Source organism: Fundulus heteroclitus, unplaced genomic scaffold (assembly GCF_011125445.2).
Source record: "Fundulus heteroclitus isolate FHET01 unplaced genomic scaffold, MU-UCD_Fhet_4.1 scaffold_36, whole genome shotgun sequence".
NCBI classification, from domain to species: domain Eukaryota; kingdom Metazoa; phylum Chordata; class Actinopteri; order Cyprinodontiformes; family Fundulidae; genus Fundulus; species Fundulus heteroclitus.
Window position 1 is genome coordinate 871,270 of NW_023396770.1, and position 20,814 is coordinate 892,083.

Sequence of the window (20,814 nt, forward strand, 5' to 3'; positions counted from 1 at the left end):
GATCCCGGTTCTGATCCTGGTTCTGAGGTAAATCTGTGGACCTCTTCTTCTCCAGCAGATCTGAGACCTCAGCAGTTTTAGGTCCAGGTTCCTTCTGGTCCGAACGTTCTGGACCGGACCTGTTCTTCCGCCGCCCCAGAACCCGACCAGGGTTCTGAAAACATGATGTCAGTTTTAAGCAGACAGCTAGAGCAGCTCAGAGGAGCTGGTGACCATTTGATCTCATCTTCAGCATCACGCCTGGTTCTCCACATGGAGGCTGATTGGACTTATGGTCAGAACCTCGTTAAGGTCCTTCTATCCTCTGCTGGTGCTCCTCGTCTCTTTTTTATTATTTCATTATTTATTTAAAGAGGCAAACCTGAAGTTATGGGATGGAGCGTTGGTCTCTTTGACTCAATGAAAGACCCGATCAGGTTCCTGTGCAGCAGAACCACTGGCAGCTGGATTTATATCGCCTCATATTTTAGTCAGGAAATGGTGACAGTTTTGACAAATATGTAAAAAACACATTTATACTAAAGTTACCCAGTGCAGCTCTAAGGAGCTCACCAACCGCAGCAAAGATCAACACTTATGGTTTGATTCTTTACTCCAGAGTCTCAGTAACTAGAATCTGTCCTTTAACCGAACCGCAGTTAGAGAACCTCAGCCCTGAGGAACCGTGGGGTCCTCTTCTGACCCGCAGATGTTCGCTGTTGGTTCTGGTTCTGGTTCTGGGCCGAGTGTGGCAGAAATTATGCTCGGTTCCACCAAACGCCGTCCTGATCAGAACTCCAGCCTCCCTGAGTCCCTAAAATCTGACTGTCAGGATTTATCATCCGGGTCAAAGTGAAGGTATCGGCACTGAGGAGAACATCAGAGGAGGTTCTTAACCCAAACTCCTCCTGCTTGTTTCTGCTGACGAGTTAAGATGCTGTGATGAGACTGATCCGTTCTCCTTCTCTGGTTCTGATCCGTTCTCCTTCTGCAGAGAACCAGTACAAACCCAGCGGACAATCAAAGCTCCACGCCGTCCAGAAGGACAACAACAACAACAGCTGCTCCGTGGGAAACGCCCCCAGAGAAGAATACGAGAACTACGACGAGCTGGTCGCCAAGTCGCTGCTCAACCTGGGAAAGATCGCCGAGGACGCCGCCTACCACGCCATGACCGAGTCCGAGATGAACAGCAACTCCTCCAACAGCGCCGGCGAGGAAGACGACGACGACGAAGATGACGGCAGCGAGCAGGACGACAGGCAGGGCGACCTGAGCGTAGACCTGGACAGCGACGTGGTCCGGGAGACCGTGGACTCCCTGAAGCTCCTGGCCCAGGGCCACGGCACCGTGCTGCCGGAGGACGGGTTCCCAGAGAGCGGCGTGGGGAACGATGGGCGGGGCCAGGGGGTCAGGGGTCACACAGAGGGAGGCGGGGAGGAGGTGTGTCTCAGCAGCCTGGAGTGTCTGAGGAACCAGTGCTTCGATCTGGCCCGGAAACTCAGCGAGACGCCACCGTCGGAGCGACCGGCCCTGCACAGTAGTTACGTCCAACAAGCAGTGGACCAGCAGGTGCTGCAACACCTGAACAGGTAAGGTTCCCGTTAACGCAGAGACAAGAGGAGCTCACGCAGATTAACCCTGAACACCCCGAAACCCTGAAACCAGAGACCTTAGCAGACCCAGGTCAGAGAAAACATTTCTGAATTCACACCAGACTGTTCTGCTGGTTCTGGGAACTAATAGGCTTTCCTGCTGGTTCTGGGAACTGATGGGCTTCCGTGTTGGTTCTGGGAACTAATGGGCTTCCGTGTTGGTTCTGGGAACTAATGGGCTTCCCTGCTGGTTCTGGGAACCAGCAAAGAGGAACGTATCATAACATCCAGCAGGTAGATTTATTTCACTGCTGCTCTATGAACTCTGAGTTTGGTTTCTGGATTTGAGGTTCTGAACCCAGTAGTTGAGAACCGGTGGTGATGCATGCCAGTTACAATGGGGTGACCTTCCACCCATAAGGTTCAGGTGTGGCATCACTCAGCCACAGGAGGGTCCTTTCTCCGGCTGCCTCGGGTCCTGGTCGGGTCGTGGAGCTGATCCAAGCTGCTGAAACCTGGTTGTGCTTCTCTCTCAGGTACGACACGTTCCCACCTGGAGTCCAGGAGGACGGCAGGCCCCTGGAGCGCAGCTACTCTGAGATGCTGAACCTGATGAAGCTGGATGAGCCGCTGAGTCCAGCGTCCAGAGGCTACAGCTACAGCCAGGAGGGCGACGAGGACACCACCTCTGTGGCCTCCGACCGCTCCGACGACACGTTCGACATGGCCAAGGGGAACCTGTCGCTGCTGGAGAAGGCCATCGCCCTGGAGTCTGAGCGGGCGAAGGTGATGAGGGACCGCATGATGTCAGAAAACACGATGCCGCGTCGGGAGCAGCACCATCACCGCGTCCACGGCGAGCACAGCCCCCGCCTCAGCATGGCTGCTGAGGAACGCAAGTCCAGGATGCACCCGGACGGCCTGAAGAGGGCGTACTACCCTAAAGGTAGGGACCGGGGGGGGGGGGGGGGGTCTGGTACCACGGGGGGGTTGGTACCACGGGGGGGGGGGGGGGGGGGGGGGGGGGGTTGGGAGGGGACTGGTACCAACGATGCTGAGCCTGTTTGCATCTGGGTTAGGGTTCTGTTGGGTTATCTTTAAACGCAGCTTCAAAGTTTCTGCTTGTAATACAGTGACGAACCAGAACATCATGACCAGGTTGATTACCTGGTTCTTTCAGTAGGTGGAACCAACCTGTCAGAGAGTGGAACCAGGTGAGGTTCTCACCTGTCAGAGGACCAACTCTTCATGAAAACAGTGTTCCTGCAGCAGGATGAAGGAACGCTGAAAGAAACGCTTAAGGAACGTTGCAGAACTCCCGTCTGTTAACATCAAACCATGTTACGCCAGGTCATGATTCTCTGCATGGTTCCTCGCTGACAGTAGTTTGGTTCCGTAAAGAATGTTCTGTAAATCCACCCAGTCCATCAGAACTGGGAAGCGGTCCAGTAGAACCAGAGCCGGGCCGTCAGAACCAGTGGAGCAGTCAGAACAGCCGGTTCTGGTCGATGATGTTCCTCATCAGATGTTTCTCCTCTTCGTTCTCAGATTCTTCCAGAGGAGAGAAGAAGGAGAGCAAGTGTCCGACGCCGGGCTGTGACGGAACCGGTCATGTGACGGGTCTGTACCCCCACCACCGCAGCCTGTCCGGCTGTCCTCACAAGGACCGGGTCCCGCCTGAAAGTAGGTTCTGCTGCCGCGTCTTCTCTGTGGGAATGCTGGATGTTTCCTCACAGGCACAAATCATCTGATTGGCCGAACCGGACCGGTCGCACCTGCTGGTTACACGACGTGCCGGGCGGGGCAGGGCGGGGCGGGGCTGGGGGCGGAGCCGGGGCGGGGCGGGGCGGGGCGGGGCGTTATCCTGAGGCTAGAAACAAAAACCGGCGTTCCATGATTGGACCAAGATCCAGAGGAACATCTATGAGGAGAATCAGACGCTGGTAGGAGGCTCCTGATCCAGGGCAGAACCCCTGGTGTCAGAACCCAGAACATTCAGCAATTAGGACCCGATTATCACCATCTGATTGGAGGATTCTGTTGCTCCGCCCACCTGGCGTTCCCCGGCCAATCAGATGATTTCTGCTCTACACCGACCACAACATGGAGGCTTGTGCAGGTTGTGGCCACAGCAGCTCGGTTCTGGATGAGCCCAGAACCGAGCTGCGCTTCACGATGTTCCCATGTGTCTCTGAGGAAGCTGTCGGCACGCTGATGATCCGTCACCTGGCTTCTGCATGAGCGCCAGTGTTTGCTGTGTTTGGACTAAAATGCAGGAGAAGAAGGTTTCATCGCAGGGTGAGAGGCGAGGAAGAGCGTGGAAACCTCAGCAGCTGAAAGCTAGACGAGGAAGATGCAGAGAACCACCGGTTCTGTTGCGGTTCCTTAGCTTTTCCTCCAGCTGGGAGGTGAGCCAGCCTGACCAGGAAACGTCAGAGAACCGCTGAGCTGCTGCAGTTTAGTTTTGATAAAACAGAATTTTTTTCTGAAAAATTAAAACCTGAAGCCGCTTCAGAACCGATGAAGACGGAGAACGGGACGATAATAGAACCAGAAAATAACAGCAGGTTTAAATCTGTGAGGAACAAATCATCAGTCTGAGCTGAAACCTGGATTTAAATCTGGTTTAAAGTCTCTTTCTTTATCCTGACTTTCCCTCATCAGCAGGTCTGGACCCAGCATGCCAAACATGAACCGCTGTGAAGGAAACCAGAACTTTTCAGAACTATTAAAACACCAACTTGAAGGGATCCAGTGCTGCATTTCCTCACATAGTTTTAACTTTTTACTGCTCTGCTGGTTCTGGAGCAACAATGTTGTCCTTCTTCAGCACAGATCCCCGCAGCATCACTACCAGCGATCCAGTCTGCTGGCGTCTAAATATTCTAGATCCATTCTCCGTTAATGAAACCCAGAGGGAACCTTTCAGGTTCTGGGCTGTTGCTCCCGGGTCCGGACTGTAGGACAGGGCGGGACATCAGGCTGTGGTCCGACTGGCATCTCCAACCGTGGTCATCTGAAGAAATCTGCAGTTCTTTTGGGTCAAACATCTAGAACTGAGTCCCAGGAAGATTCAGAGACTGGTTCCTAAATAAGATCCAAAGTTAGCTTCCAGACCGGAACCGTTACGTACTGAGCACGGTTCAGGAACAAGTGGTCCTGGATCAGAAAGTTCTGGAACACATGGCTGCGCGCCATTTTGTTCTGGATCAAATGCTAGAAGAGACGGTTTGGAAGCAGATGATTCTGAAAAGGATGGTTCTGAAACTTAAGGTTCTGCTTCAGAGGGTTCTGGAACAGCACTCTGTGAATTATGTGGTTCTGTCATAGTTGGTTCTAGATCAGGTGGTTATAGACGGGCTAGTTCTAGATGTGAGGGTTCTGGAACAGACCAATCAAGTTCTGGACAGAAAGGTTTTGATCAGATGGTTCTAGATCAGATGGTGCCAGATCAGATGGTTCTAGTTTATTTTACTTAACCGTTATTTCTCCAGAATCCAGTGAGATCATTGATCTCTTGTAGAAAGATGTCTGGCCCAGATGAGAAGCGGCACCAGGCCCAAGGTCCAAACCGGCCGGTACAGAAGGCTCGGTACCAGCTGATTCTAGATGTTCTTCAGCAGACGGCAGCTTTGGATCGGATGGTTTTGGATCAGAAACATTCATTAACATGTCATCCGTGTTTGTCCTCATCACGTGAACGCCTCGTCGGCCATGTTGGTGTGATCTGAGCATGCCCAGCAGTCAGTAATAACCAGCCGGTAACTCTCCTGTCTGCTCCTAACCCTCGCTGTCTTTCTCACCTTCTCCTGTTTGTTAAAGTTCTTGCCATGTATGAAAATGTGTTAAAGTGTCCGACTCCTGGCTGCTCTGGACGGGGGCATGTCAATAGCAACAGGAACTCCCACCGCAGGTGAGTCTGCAGCCTTCGCTCTCACCTGTGTGATGTTTCATGAGAACGTGTCAGATCAGTCTGAGCGCTGCCGTCTTCTTCCTGCATGAACACCTCCAGCAGCTTTAGGTCCCCCTAAAGATGGCTGTCTGAAGCCCCGCCCCCTTCCTCAGGACTGGCCCCTCCCATCCTCACATCAGTGGATGTTGGAGGCAGAGAAGTCCAACCAAGGTGTTGCTTTGTTAGCAGGCTACTGTTAGATTTATCTGTTGGACAAGAAGCTGCAGCAACGCTTTCCCTGTCAGAGGACAAGATACCGTTTCACACACGCAGCCGCCATGTTGGATTCTGAGGCTGGGATTGGTGGGAGACTTTAATCCTTTTATTCTAGGATGTTGGAGCTTTTAGATCTCATGTTAGAAAAATCAGCAAGGAAGCGGTTAAACCAGCTAACCTGTCAGGCAGGAAACCAGTCGCTCTAAATCCAGCAGACAGGTCAGAGTTCTCACAAAGCAGCGTTTCCCTCTGAAACCGGGTCGACCCGTCCAGGTTTAGTGGTGCTGCATGAACGTTTCTGTCCTCGTGTCTAACCTGCTTCTGTCGTCTCTCCTCGGTCAGTCTGTCCGGTTGTCCCATCGCAGCTGCAGAGAAGATGGCGAAGGTCCACGAAAAGACTCACTCAGTCGATGGAGGCAGTAAAACCAACCAGACGTCAGACCGAGTCCTGAGGTACTGGATGATGGATGGATGGATGGATGGATGATGGATGGATGGATGGATGGATGATGGATGGATGGATGGATGGATTGATGGATTGATGGATGATGGACAGATGATGGATGGATAGATGGATGATGGATGGATGGATGATGGATGGATGGATGGATGGATGGACAGATGGAAGAAGAAGGATGGATGACGCGGCCCCTCCTCTTCCTCCAGGCCCATGTGCTTCGTCAAGCAGCTGGAGATTCCTCAGTACGGCTACAAGAACAACGTTCCTACCAGCACGCCGCGCTCCAACCTCACCAAGGAGCTGGAGAAATACTCCAAGACGAGCTACGACTACGCCGCCTACGACGGGCAGCACGCCGCCTACGGGAAGAGAGGCCCCGCCTCCCGGTCCCACCACGGCCGGGACACGTCGCCGAAGGCCTACGACGGTAAGAGGAACCTGGAGAGGTGAGGGTTCTGCTGGGTTCCTGCCTGGCTGGAGGTGATGGTCTCCATCATCAGGGTTCTCCTGACTGAGGACGGTGGAACCGCCATGACTTAATACCTGCAGCTCTGATCACCTGATCACCCACCTGTCTCTGCGTGTTCATCCCTGCAGCGAAGCGCTTCTGTAAGACGTCCAGCCCGGCCAGCAGCACCACCAGCTACGCTCCCAGCAGCAGCAGCAGTCTGAGCTGCGGAGGAGGAGGAGGAGGAAGAGGAGGAGGAGGAGGAGGAGGAAGCAGCGCCAGCAGCACCTGCAGCAAGAGCAGCTTCGACTACACCCACGACATGGAGGCCGCCCACATGGCTGCCACCGCCATCCTCAACCTGTCCACCAGGTGCAGGGAGCTCCCCAACGCTCTGGGAGGGAAGCCCCACGACCTGCTGACTCAGGTAAACACCTGCGCTGATGCCTCACCTGAGGGATGAAGGCAGGAGCTCCTCGTGGGCTAGATGTTCTCCTTTCTTTCCTCAGATCTAGTCATTAAGTGTTGCTCTGAATCTAACCAGCAGTGCAGCTCAGATTACCTTCACACTGAGCCAAACCACGTTCTTCAAGCAGATATTCATTAAAATTTAAAACTTAGGAACATTATAGAACCGCCTGCCAGGCCAAATGTTTCCTTCCAGACTTCTGTCCAAAGAATCTGAGCAGAAGGTTGCAAAGAGAAATGTTCCCAGATTATTGTTTTCTGAGGACTCGTCTATGTGAGCAGATCCAACAGGTTGATCAAACAGAACCAGTGCCCCCTCCTCCCCCTGTGGGACTCCTGCGGGTTCACGGTTTTAGGGTGATTATAGGAATGATCTGAGATCCTCTGATGTGTGTCTGCAGAGTCCAGTGGGTGAGCTGGATGATAACGGGCCCGTAGATCTGGCCGATCAGCCCGGGGGTCCGGAGAGCAGCGGCACGGTGTTGACCCCCCTGCAGCCGATGTCCCCGCAGCGGCAGGCTCTGCTCAGCAGCCGCTGCTTCCAGCTGGGCGACGCCGACTGCTGGGACCTGCCGGTGGACTACACCAAGATGAAACGCCTGGGAGAAGATCAGGAGCTCAAAGAGGTACAACGAGGGGTTTATGGGTTCAGGGACGGTTCTGGTTACAGGACACGGTGCAGAATCCTGATCCGGTCAGGGCTGGACCGCCTGAGGGTCAGTTTATGACTTGGTTTGGGTCGTCTGTGGGCTGAATAAGGGCGCCCCCTGAGGACAGATATGGCACTGCATTATCTGTGCACACTCCTGATCAGATTTCCCACACAGACGAGTTAATGCATCTGGGTTTAGACTTCTGGACTGGAAGCTTTTCACCAAAAGAGATGAAGAAACCATGACAGACATCAGCAGGTGCTGAAGATCTTCTCTGGTGATGTTCTGTGGAGCCTCTCCAGTAGCCACCTTCTGGATCAGACAGGCTGGAGACCCAAAGTTCAAACCAAACACGGTTTATTTACAATGACCTGCTGCAGACAGCAAACGTCTGGCCGTGCTGAGGGTCTCACAGCAGAAGGTGACAGGCAGGATGGCAGCATTCCCATGCAATGTCAAGGCATTCCCAGTTCCCGGACTGTTCCCAGAGTGTTCCCGAGTGTTCCCAGGGTGTTCCCAGAGTGTTCCCAGTGTTCCCAGAGTGTTCCCAGGTTGTTCCCAAAGCATTCCCAGAGTGTTCCCAGGGTGTTCCCAAGGCATTCCCAGGGCGTTCCCAGGGTGTTCCAAGAGTGTTCCCAGAATGTTCCCAGGGTGTTACCAAGGCATTCCCAGAGTGTTCCCAGAGCATTCCCTGGGCATTCCCAGGGTGTTCCCAGAGTGTTCCCAGAGTGTTCCCACGGCATTCCCATGGCGTTCCCAGGGTGTTCCCAGAGTGTTTCCAGGGTGTTCCCACGGCATTCCCTTGGTGTTCCCAGGGTGTTCCCAGGGTGTTCCCAGAGTGTTTCCAGGGTGTTCCCAAGGCATTCCCAGAGTGTTCCCAGGGTGTTCCTAGAGTGTTCCCAGGGTGTTCCCAAGACATTCCCAGAGCGTTCCCAGAGTGTTCCCAGGGTGTTCCCAAGGCATTCCCTGGTCATTCCCAGAGTGTTCCCAGAGTGTTCCCAGGGTGTTCCCACGGCATTCCCTTGGCGTTCCCAGAGTGTTTCCAGGGTGTTCCCAAGGCATTCCCAGAGTGTTCCCAGGGTGTTCCTAGAGTGTTCCCAGGGTGTTCCCAAGACATTCCCAGAGCGTTCCCAGAGTGTTCCCAGGGTGTTCCCAAGGCATTCCCAGAGTGTTCCCAGGGCATTCCCTGGTCATTCCCAGAGTGTTCCCAGAGTGTTCCCAGGGTGTTCCCACGGCATTCCCATGGCGTTCCCAGGGTGTTCCCAGAGTGTTTCCAGGGTGTTCCCAAGGCATTCCCAGAGTGTTCCCAGAGTGTTCCCAGGGTGTTCCCAAGACATTCCCAGAGCGTTCCCAGAGTGTTCCCAGGGTGTTCCCAAGGTGTTCCCAAGGCATTCCCAGAGTGTTCCCCGAGTGTTCCCAGAGTGTTCCCAGGGCGTTCCCAAGGCATTCCCAGAGTGTTCCCAGGGTGTTCCCAAGGCATTCCCAGTGTTCCCACGGTGTTCCCAGAGTGTTCCCATGGTGTTCCCAAGGCATTCCCAGAGTGTTCCCAGTATTATCAGGGCATTCCCAGAGTGTTCCCAAGGCATTCACAGGAAGTTCCCAGAGTGTTCCCAGGGTGTTCCTAAGGCATTCCCAGTACGTTCCCAGGGTGTTCCCAAGGCATTCCCAGGAAGTTCCCAGAGTGTTCCCAGGGCGTTCCCAAGGCATTCACAGAGTGTTCCCAGTGTTATCAGGGTGTTCCCAGAGTGTTCCCAGAGTGTTCCCAGGGTGTTCCCAGGAAGTTCCCAGAGTGTTCCCAGGGTGTTCCTAAGGCATTCCCAGTACGTTCCCAGAGTGTTCCCAGGGCGTTCCCAAGGCATTCACAGAGCGTTCCCAAGGCATTCCCAGGGCATTCCCCAGGCATTCCCAGGGCGTTCCCAGGGTGTTCCCCGAGTGTTCCCAGGGCGTTCCCAAGGCATTCCCAGGGCGTTCCCAGGGTGTTCCCAGAGAAAACATCAGTGAAACGTCACATTTCCTCACAGGGAAACCATCTAGTGAAGTTGACGTTGTTTGCACATGCTCAGTTGGACTTCAGGAGTTTAACGCTGAATTGGTTTCTTCTGTGGTCCCTGCAGCCCAGAGACGATCTGGATCCATTTCAGGAGCTGCTGGACGAGCAGCGTTTCCCGGCGGAGGTGACGGTGCCCAGTCCCAAGCACCAGAAATACCCGCCCTGCAAGGAGGGCAAGAAGGAGCTGATCACGTAAGGCTGGAACATCTCTGGAGAAGGTTCCTCGCTCAGATGAGTAGAAAACAGGCGCGTTAGACACAGTGCTGCTCAACCACCCGACTGTAACGACGTCTTATCAGCGGTTCCAACAATAAACAGGTTTTCTGCTTTGTGCAAACAGAAGGTTCCCCCTCTGAAACTGGAGATCAGGAACCTTCAGCAGAACTTCACATTCCTCCTCCTATTTTATGTTTCCACAGTGATCTAATGAAGCTTCACAGTCAGAATTTATCATCTGAAGCCAGCAGGTTTGTCCTCAGATCTTCAGAGATTAGAGGCTCAAGTCAGTATGTGGAAAATGGTCATGGGTTCTAGATGAGTGGAACATCAGCCTGCTGTGGAGCATCTTGGTCTGCTTCAAGACATTTCTCAGATAAATTAGCGATTTAATGTTCCCAGAGGAACAATGTCCCAACAAATTCTACTGAATAAAAGTGAAACATAGATGTGGGAGAAGGACAGAATAAATTCAGAGAATATCTGATTAGAATTTTTCTTCAACCAGGTCTGCCGGGTTGAACCTTACCCCCGGACCCAAAGACCAACTAGAGGTTTTCAGTTTGAACCATTTGATGGTCTGTGGTTCCACACGGATGGTTCTTCCACCAACCCATGATAAAGTTCTGGAGAACCTCAGAAAATGAGAACTCATTTACTAGTCGGGCACTAGTTGACTCTTACTAGTCGGCTCTTTCTGATCTGGTCTGGGGTGGAGCGTATTTCTCTGGCTGGGTCTCATTGGTTGGGTCTCACTGGTCAGGTTCTAACGATGGGAACAGACACGTTCCTACAGACGTTTGTGGTGGTCTTCAGGTGCGTCAGTCACTGTGAGTGTGTTCTTCTTCTGCAGTCTGTCGAGCTGCCAACTGGCCGATAAGAACATTCGTGGTCTGATGGCGTCCAACTCACAGGAGCTGAGGTGAGCCGTAAATCATCTCACATTCTAAGCACTGGTGTAGTTTCTCTGTCTGACTGCTGCTGGGCTGTTTGTGAACCAGGTGTCCAACGCCGGGCTGCGACGGATCGGGACACATTACGGGGAACTACGCCTCTCATAGGAGGTACGGGGAACAACAGAACAGAATGCAGCACTGACTTCTGATGATCTGCTGATTTCCTGCTGTCTTCGTCTCCTGCAGTCTGTCTGGATGTCCTCGAGCCAAGAAGAGCGGCGTGAAAATCCTCCACAGCAAAGAGGAGAAGGACGAGCAGGAGCCCATCAAGTAAGAGTCTCTCCTGGGTGTGGAGCTGACCTCCAGGCAGCAGGGGGCAGCGTCTCTCAGCCGCCTGGTGAAACATCAGCTCAGGCGCTCCATTAGGGCTGGACGATAATTCAGTAACGATAAATCGATCAATAGACGTATATTGAAGAAAGAAAAAAGTAAATAAAAAGTTCAATAGAACAGTTTTCCTTCCTTTTACATTCTAGCCAATCATGTAGGTTAATATTACATCATTACATCCTCCCAACCAATCACAACGCAGGCCCAGGAACGCTCTGTCACCAAGCTCCGCCCCCTTCAGAGAGTTCAGAGAGAACGCGTTCTTTTTTCCTTTTTAAATAGTTGTAGGTTTGACAAAAAGTTGGTTGAATAAAGGGTTGAGTTTGTTTTAAGTGTTCTGTATCTAAAAGTAAGTTGCTAAGCAACAGCATAAAACGGTCAGGGCTGCATTTAAAATAAATGTTTTTAATTTGTTGATAATTACATCGTCCAGCCCTGCGCTTCATTCGGATCTGTGTTACCTGCTGAGTCTGTCCCTCCTCCCAGGTGTCCGGTGCCAGGTTGCGACGGACAGGGTCATGTGACCGGAAAGTACGCCTCCCATCGCAGCGCGTCAGGCTGCCCCCTGGCGGCCAAGAGGCAGAAAGACAGCTACATGAACGGATCGCAGTTTGTGTGGAAGTCTGGGAAGACGGACGGGATGACGTGTCCGACTCCCGGCTGCGACGGCTCCGGACACGTCAGCGGCAGCTTCCTGACGCACCGCAGGTCAACCAGCTTAAAAACAAGGATTTTACTAATAAATAACTCATTAAAGACCCTCCTCATTTACCAGCTGCTATTCCTGAGATGATGTCCACATATTTTCCGCCTCTGTGTGTGTTTCCAGTCTCTCCGGTTGTCCCCGCACCTCCTCGGCCATGAAGAAGGCCCGGATGAGCAGCGTGGACATGCTGACAATCAAACAGAGAGCGAGCAAAGGTCAGACAGCCCATGGCCTCAGAGCTTCAGTACGCCGACAGTTACGCACCTTTCCTCTCTAAAGCGGATGAAACTGTGTCTTTGTGTCTCAGGGATCGAAAACGATGAAGAAATTAAACAGCTGGACGAAGAAATCAAAGATCTGAATGAGTCCAACAATCAAGTGGAGTCAGATATGATCAAACTGAGGACACAGGTGAGAGATCCTCTCCTCAGTCCATCTGTTCAGTCTCAGTCTGAACCTTTTAACTGTTTAACTGTTTATTCTGCTGTGAGCATCAGAAATAATGGATTTCACACCAGACATGCTAAATGCCCCCCCTCCCATGGTGTGCTCTGTCTGTGTAGATGTGAACATAGAATCACCAGTAAGGAACCCGTTTGGAGGGCGATCACAGTCTCTAATGTGATCCGACCTTGGTGCCACGCGGCCAACAGGTGGAAGCTGCAAGCCTTCCTGTAGCCAGGCTTGCAATGCATTATGGGATGCGGTAGAGTGAGCTAACTACAAAGCAGCTAATAAATGCTTTTCATAAAGTATAAAGCGCCATGCAGCTTCCAAGGCTTCTCAAAATCCTTTGGTGTACATCTGAGATAATTTGACCTGAAACCCAGAAAGAAACTAGAAAAATTTGCATTTCCTGCGAAAATGCACTGTGAATGCAGTAAGCTGAATGATTGAGCAGAAGATGCAGAAGTTCTTTGAAGAAGAGAAAAAACAGCTGAAAAGCATTGAAGAAGTTGAAAAAGTTGAAGAATTTGAACATGAAGGAACAATAGCTGAATGATTAGAAGAAGAAAAAACTGAGGGAATGGCACCAAACATCTCCTAACTTATTCTAGACACTGAATCGTTTAACAAAGCAGAAGTAGAATTTCAAACTTGAATATACTGTAGCCATATGTGGGCCTGCATTTCTAGGAGTATAAGGGGTTTCACCCCCCCATTGAAAACTATTGAATGTTTGACACCTCATAGCTTGGAGATGCTTTATGCGACGTAGGCCAAATTTCTTGTGGAGCTTTCTCTTTAAAGGAAGTACAGACTATGTGAAGTAGAAGTTTGTACGAGCTTCCTAGAGCTACTTCCGGTTAGCAACATGCTAACCGTTAGCCGCTAACAAGGTTGTGTTCAGTATCACCTGGTGATTGTACTCTGTCAGTTTGGTCCAAATCCTGTACTGGGAAGTGCCTCAAATAGGGGTGCCAATACTTAATGTCACCAAACGTCACCAAAGTTCATGGGTCAGATTGGCCTCCTTTAGCAACTCAGCCTCACCACATCTGGGCCCAGAACTCAACATTTGACCAAAATGGTCAGTAGCGCCATTTCCCACAGGTGGGTGGTGCTGTATTGGCCAATTGGGTCGTGTCTGGGCATCATGCCAGGTCCTGTTGGAAGCAAAGGCCCAATAGGAAAGCACGTGAAATCCCAAATGCGACAGAAAAGTGGCACATGGCTGATAATCACCTGAAAATTTTAAAATGTTACGAGGAAGTGACTGTGCGAATTTCAGATTCCTACATTAATCACAGCCACCGCAGTGGGTGTTGAAAGTTGCCATTCTATCCCAATGGAGCCTCTCCCTCTGGTCAGCAGAGTTCCGTCGTCATGGAAACTCACTGACACACCTGCAGCGGGCCAGTCTACCAAAGTGCAGACACTTTGCTCAGTATATGTCCAATAGGATTATAATGGAGAACATTGCCTCGCACAACACTTCATATCTCCTGATCCGTAAATGGTAGAGACGTAATTTTTTCTGCGTTTATTTCTTAACGGATAGGGGAAGAAGACTTGCTATCGGTTTTTGCTGGAAATATTTTAATAAAGGCGTAAAAAATTATGATATAAAGGGGATTTTTAAGGAATTTCAAAAATCCTCTAAAAACGGTCCCGAACAAATTGCTCTAGCTGAAAAAGTATAAGACATATCAAAATAATTCCTTCACCATGAGTATCAGCAGGCTTTTGAGGACTATGTTGCTCATTTTTATGTTTGTACAAAAATCGGTGTAGGCACAGCGACGATGTAAAAAAGTGGATCATGTGGAAAAATGCAGCTCTAAAGCATTTTCAGGATTTTGCACATTCGCTACTCCCGAACAAATTGTTCCTGCGGAAAAACCGTAACAGTTATCCAAAAAATTCCTTTTTTGTGAGTGCCAGAAGGGTTGGGACATTCATGTGTGAAAGTCTGATGCCTGTACATCAAGCGGTTTAGGAGTAGCGACGTTGCGAAAACATGTGATGTTTTGGATTTTCAGACATCATTTTTCAAAACCGCTCCATAGGAAATGAATGGGGGAGGTTTCGGGTTTGTGTCGTTCTGAGGTGATTTGCGAAAAATCTATAAATGCTACACCAATGAGGGTTACATTTCCTGAATCCAGACAAAAATTCCTACGTTTTGATGTATAATTTATGTGGATAGGTTAAAAATTGAGCGAGTGAGAAGAAGTTGTTCGGAGAAGAAGAATTTGTTGAATTTTTTGAGTGCACACTCTATAACTGCCTCCTTGACAACCATAGCAACGCATGTTATTTGCTGAATTTCTTGAAAAGCCAAAATTATTTTAAGGAGGTACTATATGAAAACGGTAAAAGATATGAAAAAGCTGAAACATACCATAATAGCTGAAAGATATCACTACATTTTAAAAGTTGAATGACGTTTCTAGCTGAAAGTAGGCTGAAAGTAAGCTGTCAAAAAGCAGCTGAAGTGACTGGAATTTTAGTGAATTACATTCATTTCTTATGGGAGAAAAAAAAGCTGAAAATTTGCAGAAAAAGCTGAATATTTTAAAAAGTTGAAAAGTTAAAAGTACAAAAAGACATAGCCATCGATTCTAGAAGAAGCTGAATAGTTTAAAAGTTGAATGGTTGAAATCGGACAAAAACTGTATGAGGAGAAGCAAATCAAACTTTAAACAGTAAAAACGCGAAAGAGGATCTCAATAACTGTGAATGCCAACTGCATTCACAGTAACTAATGATACGATGAATGTCTCCATGTTTTCTACTAGCTCAGAAAACAGCTTCCTGTATTTCCATTTGGCTGTGCGCCCCGCACACATCAGACCCATAAACGCACCACATGGTTTAGCATGGTTTGAAGCTGTAATGTCGCCTTGGCGTAAAAATCATTGACTGCCAGGAATGATGAAAGTCATTTAGAACTGGGTTTGGTAAAACCCACCAGCAGCATCCAGGGATGTGAACACTGTGGATGCAGAGAGTCGTGACATTTTCTCTTCCACTGTAAGGAGACATATTTGTCTCAGCCTGCTGCTTTGTTCAGTTTTCTTAAGTCCGCACCGCGTCTCCGCTTTATGTGGTTTTAGGACAGGTACCATTGCTGCACACCATTCTGTGGGCTCTGTTAGCCTTTCAATGATCTCCAACCTTTGCAGGTCTATTTGAGATGGATGGTACCAGCTGGTACCAGATGGTACCGGATGGTACCAGCTGGTACCAGCTGGTGTCCACTGTCCACTCATTAGAGCTGCTGCAGATGAGAAAAGAACAAAAATGAGTTATATAAGGCTTATTTCAGTGTTTAGTGAGAGTTGTAAACGGTGACTGCGGCTGTTTCTGAACAGATCACCACCATGGAGACCAACCTGAAGTCCATGGAGGAGGAGAACAAAGTGATCGAACAGCAGAACGACTCGCTGCTGCATGAACTCGCCAACCTCAGCCAGTCGCTCATCAACAGCCTGGCCAACATCCAGCTGCCACACATGGTGAGGAACGCATCACTAGAACCCTGTAAACCCTGTAAACCTGTCCTCTGACCAGCAGAACCACATCTGGACCCGGCCTTAGAACCCGGTCCGTACTCAGCAGCAGTTTAAAGGCCTGTTTCAGTTTGGGCTGAGCTCTATGAGGACAAAGCTGAGCAGCTTTCAGAACATCAGGTTTCAGTCAGCGCTGCAGGTTTTCTACATAGATTCAGCTGGACATCGTTCTATTTACTGTGATTTAGGACCTCATAGACCCAGTAAATTCAGTCTGTGTGAGGCGACCACGGTTCCTCCTGCCAGCTCAGCCTAAAAATTAAAAAGTTTAACTTTCACAGAAGTTATAATCCAGGTTCTTCTGGGTTTTTGCTCCTCATGCAGACATGTTGGATTTTTGTCATGAAATAAACTGTCTCCAGCAGTTTTTCCTCATCTGCTTCTTTCTGTTCAGTTCATGCCACTTTGTCACAGAACCAGCGGCGCCGCCGTGGTTTTGGTTTGATGTCATGTCGTCTCAGTGTTGGAAGGAGACTCGGGCTAATTGGATAATCTCTGGAAATAGAAAGCTGACAGATAACCGGACCTTTTCGTTCTACTTTAACAAGCTCCACCTTAACGAGGAGCTCCGTTCTGCCAGAATCCCTCAGTTCTCCCTGCAGAACCGCGTCCTCAGGGGTTTGGACCTGTGTGTGGCTGATCTCAGCACCTGTTGGTGCCTCAGAGAGCTTCCTGTGGGGTTTGGTGAACGGAGCTGCTAGAAAACGACTCGTTAAGGTGGAAGTTGTGAAGCCGGGCTAACGGACTTCTCTGTACACCCTCTCCTGTAGAGACCGCTGCCACAGAAAGAGACCCCAGTAAAGCTTAACTGCAGTTTACAGATGCTTCCCAGAGTAAGACATCCTCCTTTATCCAATTATCCTCCTCTTCTGCACCCCTCCTGACTCCCGCTGCTCGTCCCTGCTGACCATCCACACGCCATCCCGCTTCACCCTCAGCGTTTATCACCTCATCACCTGACCTGAGACCGGTTCACCTGCAGAGAACACCTGAGAAGCTCGGTGGTGGAGGGGTGGTGATTTGGACTCTCTGAGCGTGGAGCTGCTCTGGAATCAGAAACGACCGGGCTGGTTACCCTAGTTAATCCACAGTTAGCTGGATCTCAGTCTCCCACACTCAGTGAGACGTAAAGTTCCTCATTAACAGCTGATTGACCGGTCTGAGATCAGCTGGGCGTCAGTGTGGGGCTGAAGAAACCAGTTTGTAAGATGGGAAACTGATCTTTAGAGAAACTATCGGTTCTGTTGATCCAAACCTGCAGAGAACCGAAAACGTCCGTCTGAACAGCACCAAGGACCCTTTAATTCAATTCAATTCAATTTATTTATATAGCGCCAAATCATGAAACATGTCATCTCAAGGCACTTTACAAAGTCAAGTTCAATCATATACTTTACAGAGTTCTGACAGAGATGCAAAGATAGACCCAGTTCTGTTTGGACCACCATAGCCCCCCCCCCCCATCAGAACCACCATTCACAGTTTAACTGATCCAGAGGATTTACCTGTGAAGCCAACAGAACTTCACCCATTTAACCTTTAAACTGGAAACAGGAAGAAGTTTTAAATGGGATTTTCAGAATAAAGTGTAGTAAATACTCCAACTAAATGTCGCCCAGATTGTTCTGGTTATGTTCTCTTTAAATCTTTAGGGTCCAAACCACAGCAGGATGGTTCTGATCCATCCGTTTAGAACGTTTTCTAGAGTCCGGTGTAACGTTCCGCCGCTCTGGTTCCTCCAGCTGCAGAGGAACCTCCTCCTGGTTCCGCCTGAAGGTTCTTAGAGTTGTGGGTTCTCGCTGAAGCTTGACTCGGCCATCGGTTCTGAAGCCAGAGCTGCTCCATCTCCAGCTGGAAGATATTTTTTTTGTTGCATCTCATCCTGCTGTCCATGAACTTCCTGGTTTTGTCTCCATCTGCTGAATGTGCTCATCCTCCACTGGCGATCCATCCCTCTCCTGAGTTCTGCATGCTTTGGATTTTTGGTTCTCCTCAGTCTGCTGGTAGATCTTTAGAAAGCGGGCCTGAACCGGTGTTGTTCCCTGGCGCCCCCCCCCCCCCCGCTTGTTCTCCGAACCTTTCCCCCAGAACTTCCTCGGAGACGCTGCGTCTTCTCCGGCTCACTCTCTCTCTCTCTCTCTTCCTGGGTTTGTTCTGTTGCACAGGAACCGATGAACGAGCAGAACTTTGACACATATGTCAGCACTCTGACAGACATGTACACCCACCAGGACCAGTACCAGAGCCCGGAGAACAAAGCGCTGCTGGAGAACATCCGACAGGCCGTGCAGGGCATCCAGGTCTGACTGGGAGCAGGAAACGGTCCGGAGGAACCGGGCCGGATGTTCCGCTGCTGTTTTTCTCCTCTCCGCTCCATCGGTGTCTGGTTGCGTTCTCTTGGTTGGTGTTGCTTTGCTTTGGACCTGAAACATCATCTTTATATGACCTGATATAATGTGACGTCCTGTTTCTAGCCGCTCATCCTGTAAATGAATATTTGTTTCCTGTAAGCTTGGCTCTGCTGTAATGTTGGACCGGGAGCAGGAACCATCGTCTGAACACCGGACTCTGACTTTCCTGTAAATCATTCACTTCTGAACTTCCTGGTGCAGATCCCATCATCCCATTGGGCGAGTTTCCTTTTGGACTTTTATTTTGAAATGCAAGCGGCTGCAGGAAACGTAGGAGACAATCTGCCATCTAGTCAGCAGTGTCCGTGTGGTGACCCCCGTGTGAGAGGGACTGTGTGGGAATATGCAATTTCTTAAAGAGCTGACAGATGTTTTTACTGATGATAAATGTGACGCGTTTTGTATAAATCTTTTCCTACATCCGTGTTTTAGGAATCAGACGCCTCTGTTACCATCTTTAGATGTTTTATTCTGAGTTTCTCTGGATTTACAGGGTCAAAAAAAAAAAAATATCCACACAAACCGAAGTCCTCCAGAACCTGCGTGATGAAGGAGGCTGTGGGTCGACACCGCCGACGAGACATTTCCTCATCACACCTCATCATGCATGCACTTTATGGGAGCATGTTCCAGTATCGTCACGGTCCAGGTCCGTTTATCCCTTAAAGGAAAACTCCGCCTCTCCCCAGCAGCTAGGAAACAACCTCAGCTCCATTCTCTGAACAAAACCAACAATAAAGACGCAAATTAGTCGAGGAATGGCCATGAAATCCTCTTCAGGAGGATCCAGCCTGTTTCAGCCTGATTTCTCCATGTTTGGCTCCTTAGACGGGTTTCCAGGATTAAAACGATCCGTAAGGAAAAGTTCTGATCCCGGCCAGAACCAACCTGATTCCTGTGTTTGGACCGTCGTTACTGCCGCTCCTGAGAGGAGCTTCTGTCCACAACCTGACGAGTTTAAAACGTTCTGACATTTAATCCCCATTAAATTTAGATCAAATCAGACCCAGAGGTTGTAAAAGCTGGAAAGGTCCTGTTTGCGGGTCATTTGGGCTTTGGGGGAACATCCGGCTGACAGGATGAGTTTTCCTTGAAGGAAACGGACCTGCAGCTTCCTGCTGTAACCGCCTGCTTTGGTTTTTTTCTATCATCGGTTCTCCTGGAGAACGAAGGAGTTAAAGCACAATTAAAGATGTGAACTGTGACACTAACATGCCTGGATGAAGAACCTCACCTGCGATGATCTGAAAACCTTTTTATAGATTTGATTTCTTTCTTTGTGTCAAACTTTCAGAAGCTTTTTTCTTACCAAACAGCATGACTTCCTGCTGACACCTTCAAGGTCATCAGTTTCTGTGGGACTTTTCTGTTCAATTGTGGAGTTTGTACAGTTTCTATCATGTTGGTGTTGCCATCTGTTGCTCTGAATAAATCTTGTGTTGCAACACCTGCAAAGAACCTTTATTGCTGCTTCCTGAACATCTGCAGAGTCTCTTCATGCCTGATTTAGAGCAGATGATAATCACCACAGGTAGGTTTGTGTTGTGTCAGCTAAAAGTCAGAAGGTCTTACATAACCTGAGAGCATCAAGTGGTCACTTTATTAGGTACACCTTGCTACTGCTGGGCCGAAGCAGCTTTTACCTACAGAACTGCCTTATTTCTACATGGCAGAGGTCCCAGAAGGTCTGAAACGTTCCTCAGAGATTTTGAGATCTGATACATCCTGTTCCACCTCATCTCTACGGTTCTCTGTTGGATGAAGACCTGGAGATCTGATCTGGGCTTTTGGAAATGGAGCATGATCCCGCTGGAGGCCGCCCTCAGAAGACGGGTCCACTGGTCATGAAGAGATGGAGATGGCCATCACCAATCCTCAGGAAGGATTATACGTTATATTACCATCTAACATAGAAAGTACTCCTGGGTCAATGTGAGCTTCTGGGCTTTCTGTGTCTCTGCTCTGTCTTCTCTAACATAGAAAGTACTCCTGGGTCAATGTGAGCTTCTGGGCTTTCTGTGTCTCTGCTCTGTCTTCTCTAACATAGAAAGTACTCCTGGGTCAATGTGAGCTTCTGTACTTTCTGTGTCTCTGCTCTGTCTTCTCTACCATAGAAAGTACTCCTGGGTCAATGTGAGCTTCTGTGCTTTCTGTGTCTCTGCTCTGTCTTCTCTAACATAGAAAGTACTCCTGGGTCAATGTGAGCTTCTGTGCTTTCTGTGTCTCTGCTCTGTCTTCTCTAACATAGAAAGTACTCCTGGGTCAATGTGAGCTTCTGTGCTTTCTGTGTCTCTGCTCTGTCTTCTCTAACATAGAAAGTACTCCTGGGTCAATGTGAGCTTCTGAGCTTTCTGTGTC

The 20,814-nt window shown here is 49.7% G+C and overlaps 1 protein-coding gene across 5 annotated transcripts in view; it reads left to right on the forward strand.

Annotated features, from left to right (window-relative positions):
* The window catches only part of myt1la (myelin transcription factor 1-like, a), a 30,831-nt gene extending 10,920 nt beyond the window's left edge, over positions 1-19,911 (forward strand). For 4 of the 5 annotated variants that reach the window (XM_036130449.1, XM_036130448.1, XM_036130450.1 and 1 more), the window contains 18 exons: positions 974-1,571; positions 2,111-2,520; positions 3,123-3,257; positions 5,397-5,487; positions 6,085-6,195; positions 6,409-6,629; positions 6,800-7,077; positions 7,520-7,744; positions 9,886-10,013; positions 10,891-10,959; positions 11,039-11,101; positions 11,180-11,263; positions 11,810-12,031; positions 12,153-12,244; positions 12,337-12,440; positions 15,848-15,991; positions 16,816-16,878; positions 18,211-19,911. In XM_036130449.1, the coding sequence (XP_035986342.1) occupies positions 974-1,571; positions 2,111-2,520; positions 3,123-3,257; positions 5,397-5,487; positions 6,085-6,195; positions 6,409-6,629; positions 6,800-7,077; positions 7,520-7,744; positions 9,886-10,013; positions 10,891-10,959; positions 11,039-11,101; positions 11,180-11,263; positions 11,810-12,031; positions 12,153-12,244; positions 12,337-12,440; positions 15,848-15,991; positions 16,816-16,878; positions 18,211-18,351 (3,179 nt within the window). In that variant the 3' untranslated portion in view covers positions 18,352-19,911. The remainder of the gene's footprint in view (positions 1-973; positions 1,572-2,110; positions 2,521-3,122; positions 3,258-5,396; positions 5,488-6,084; positions 6,196-6,408; positions 6,630-6,799; positions 7,078-7,519; positions 7,745-9,885; positions 10,014-10,890; positions 10,960-11,038; positions 11,102-11,179; positions 11,264-11,809; positions 12,032-12,152; positions 12,245-12,336; positions 12,441-15,847; positions 15,992-16,815; positions 16,879-18,210) is intronic. The other variant, XM_036130452.1, reaches the window with a different exon arrangement.
* Positions 19,912-20,814: the final 903 nt, after the last annotated feature.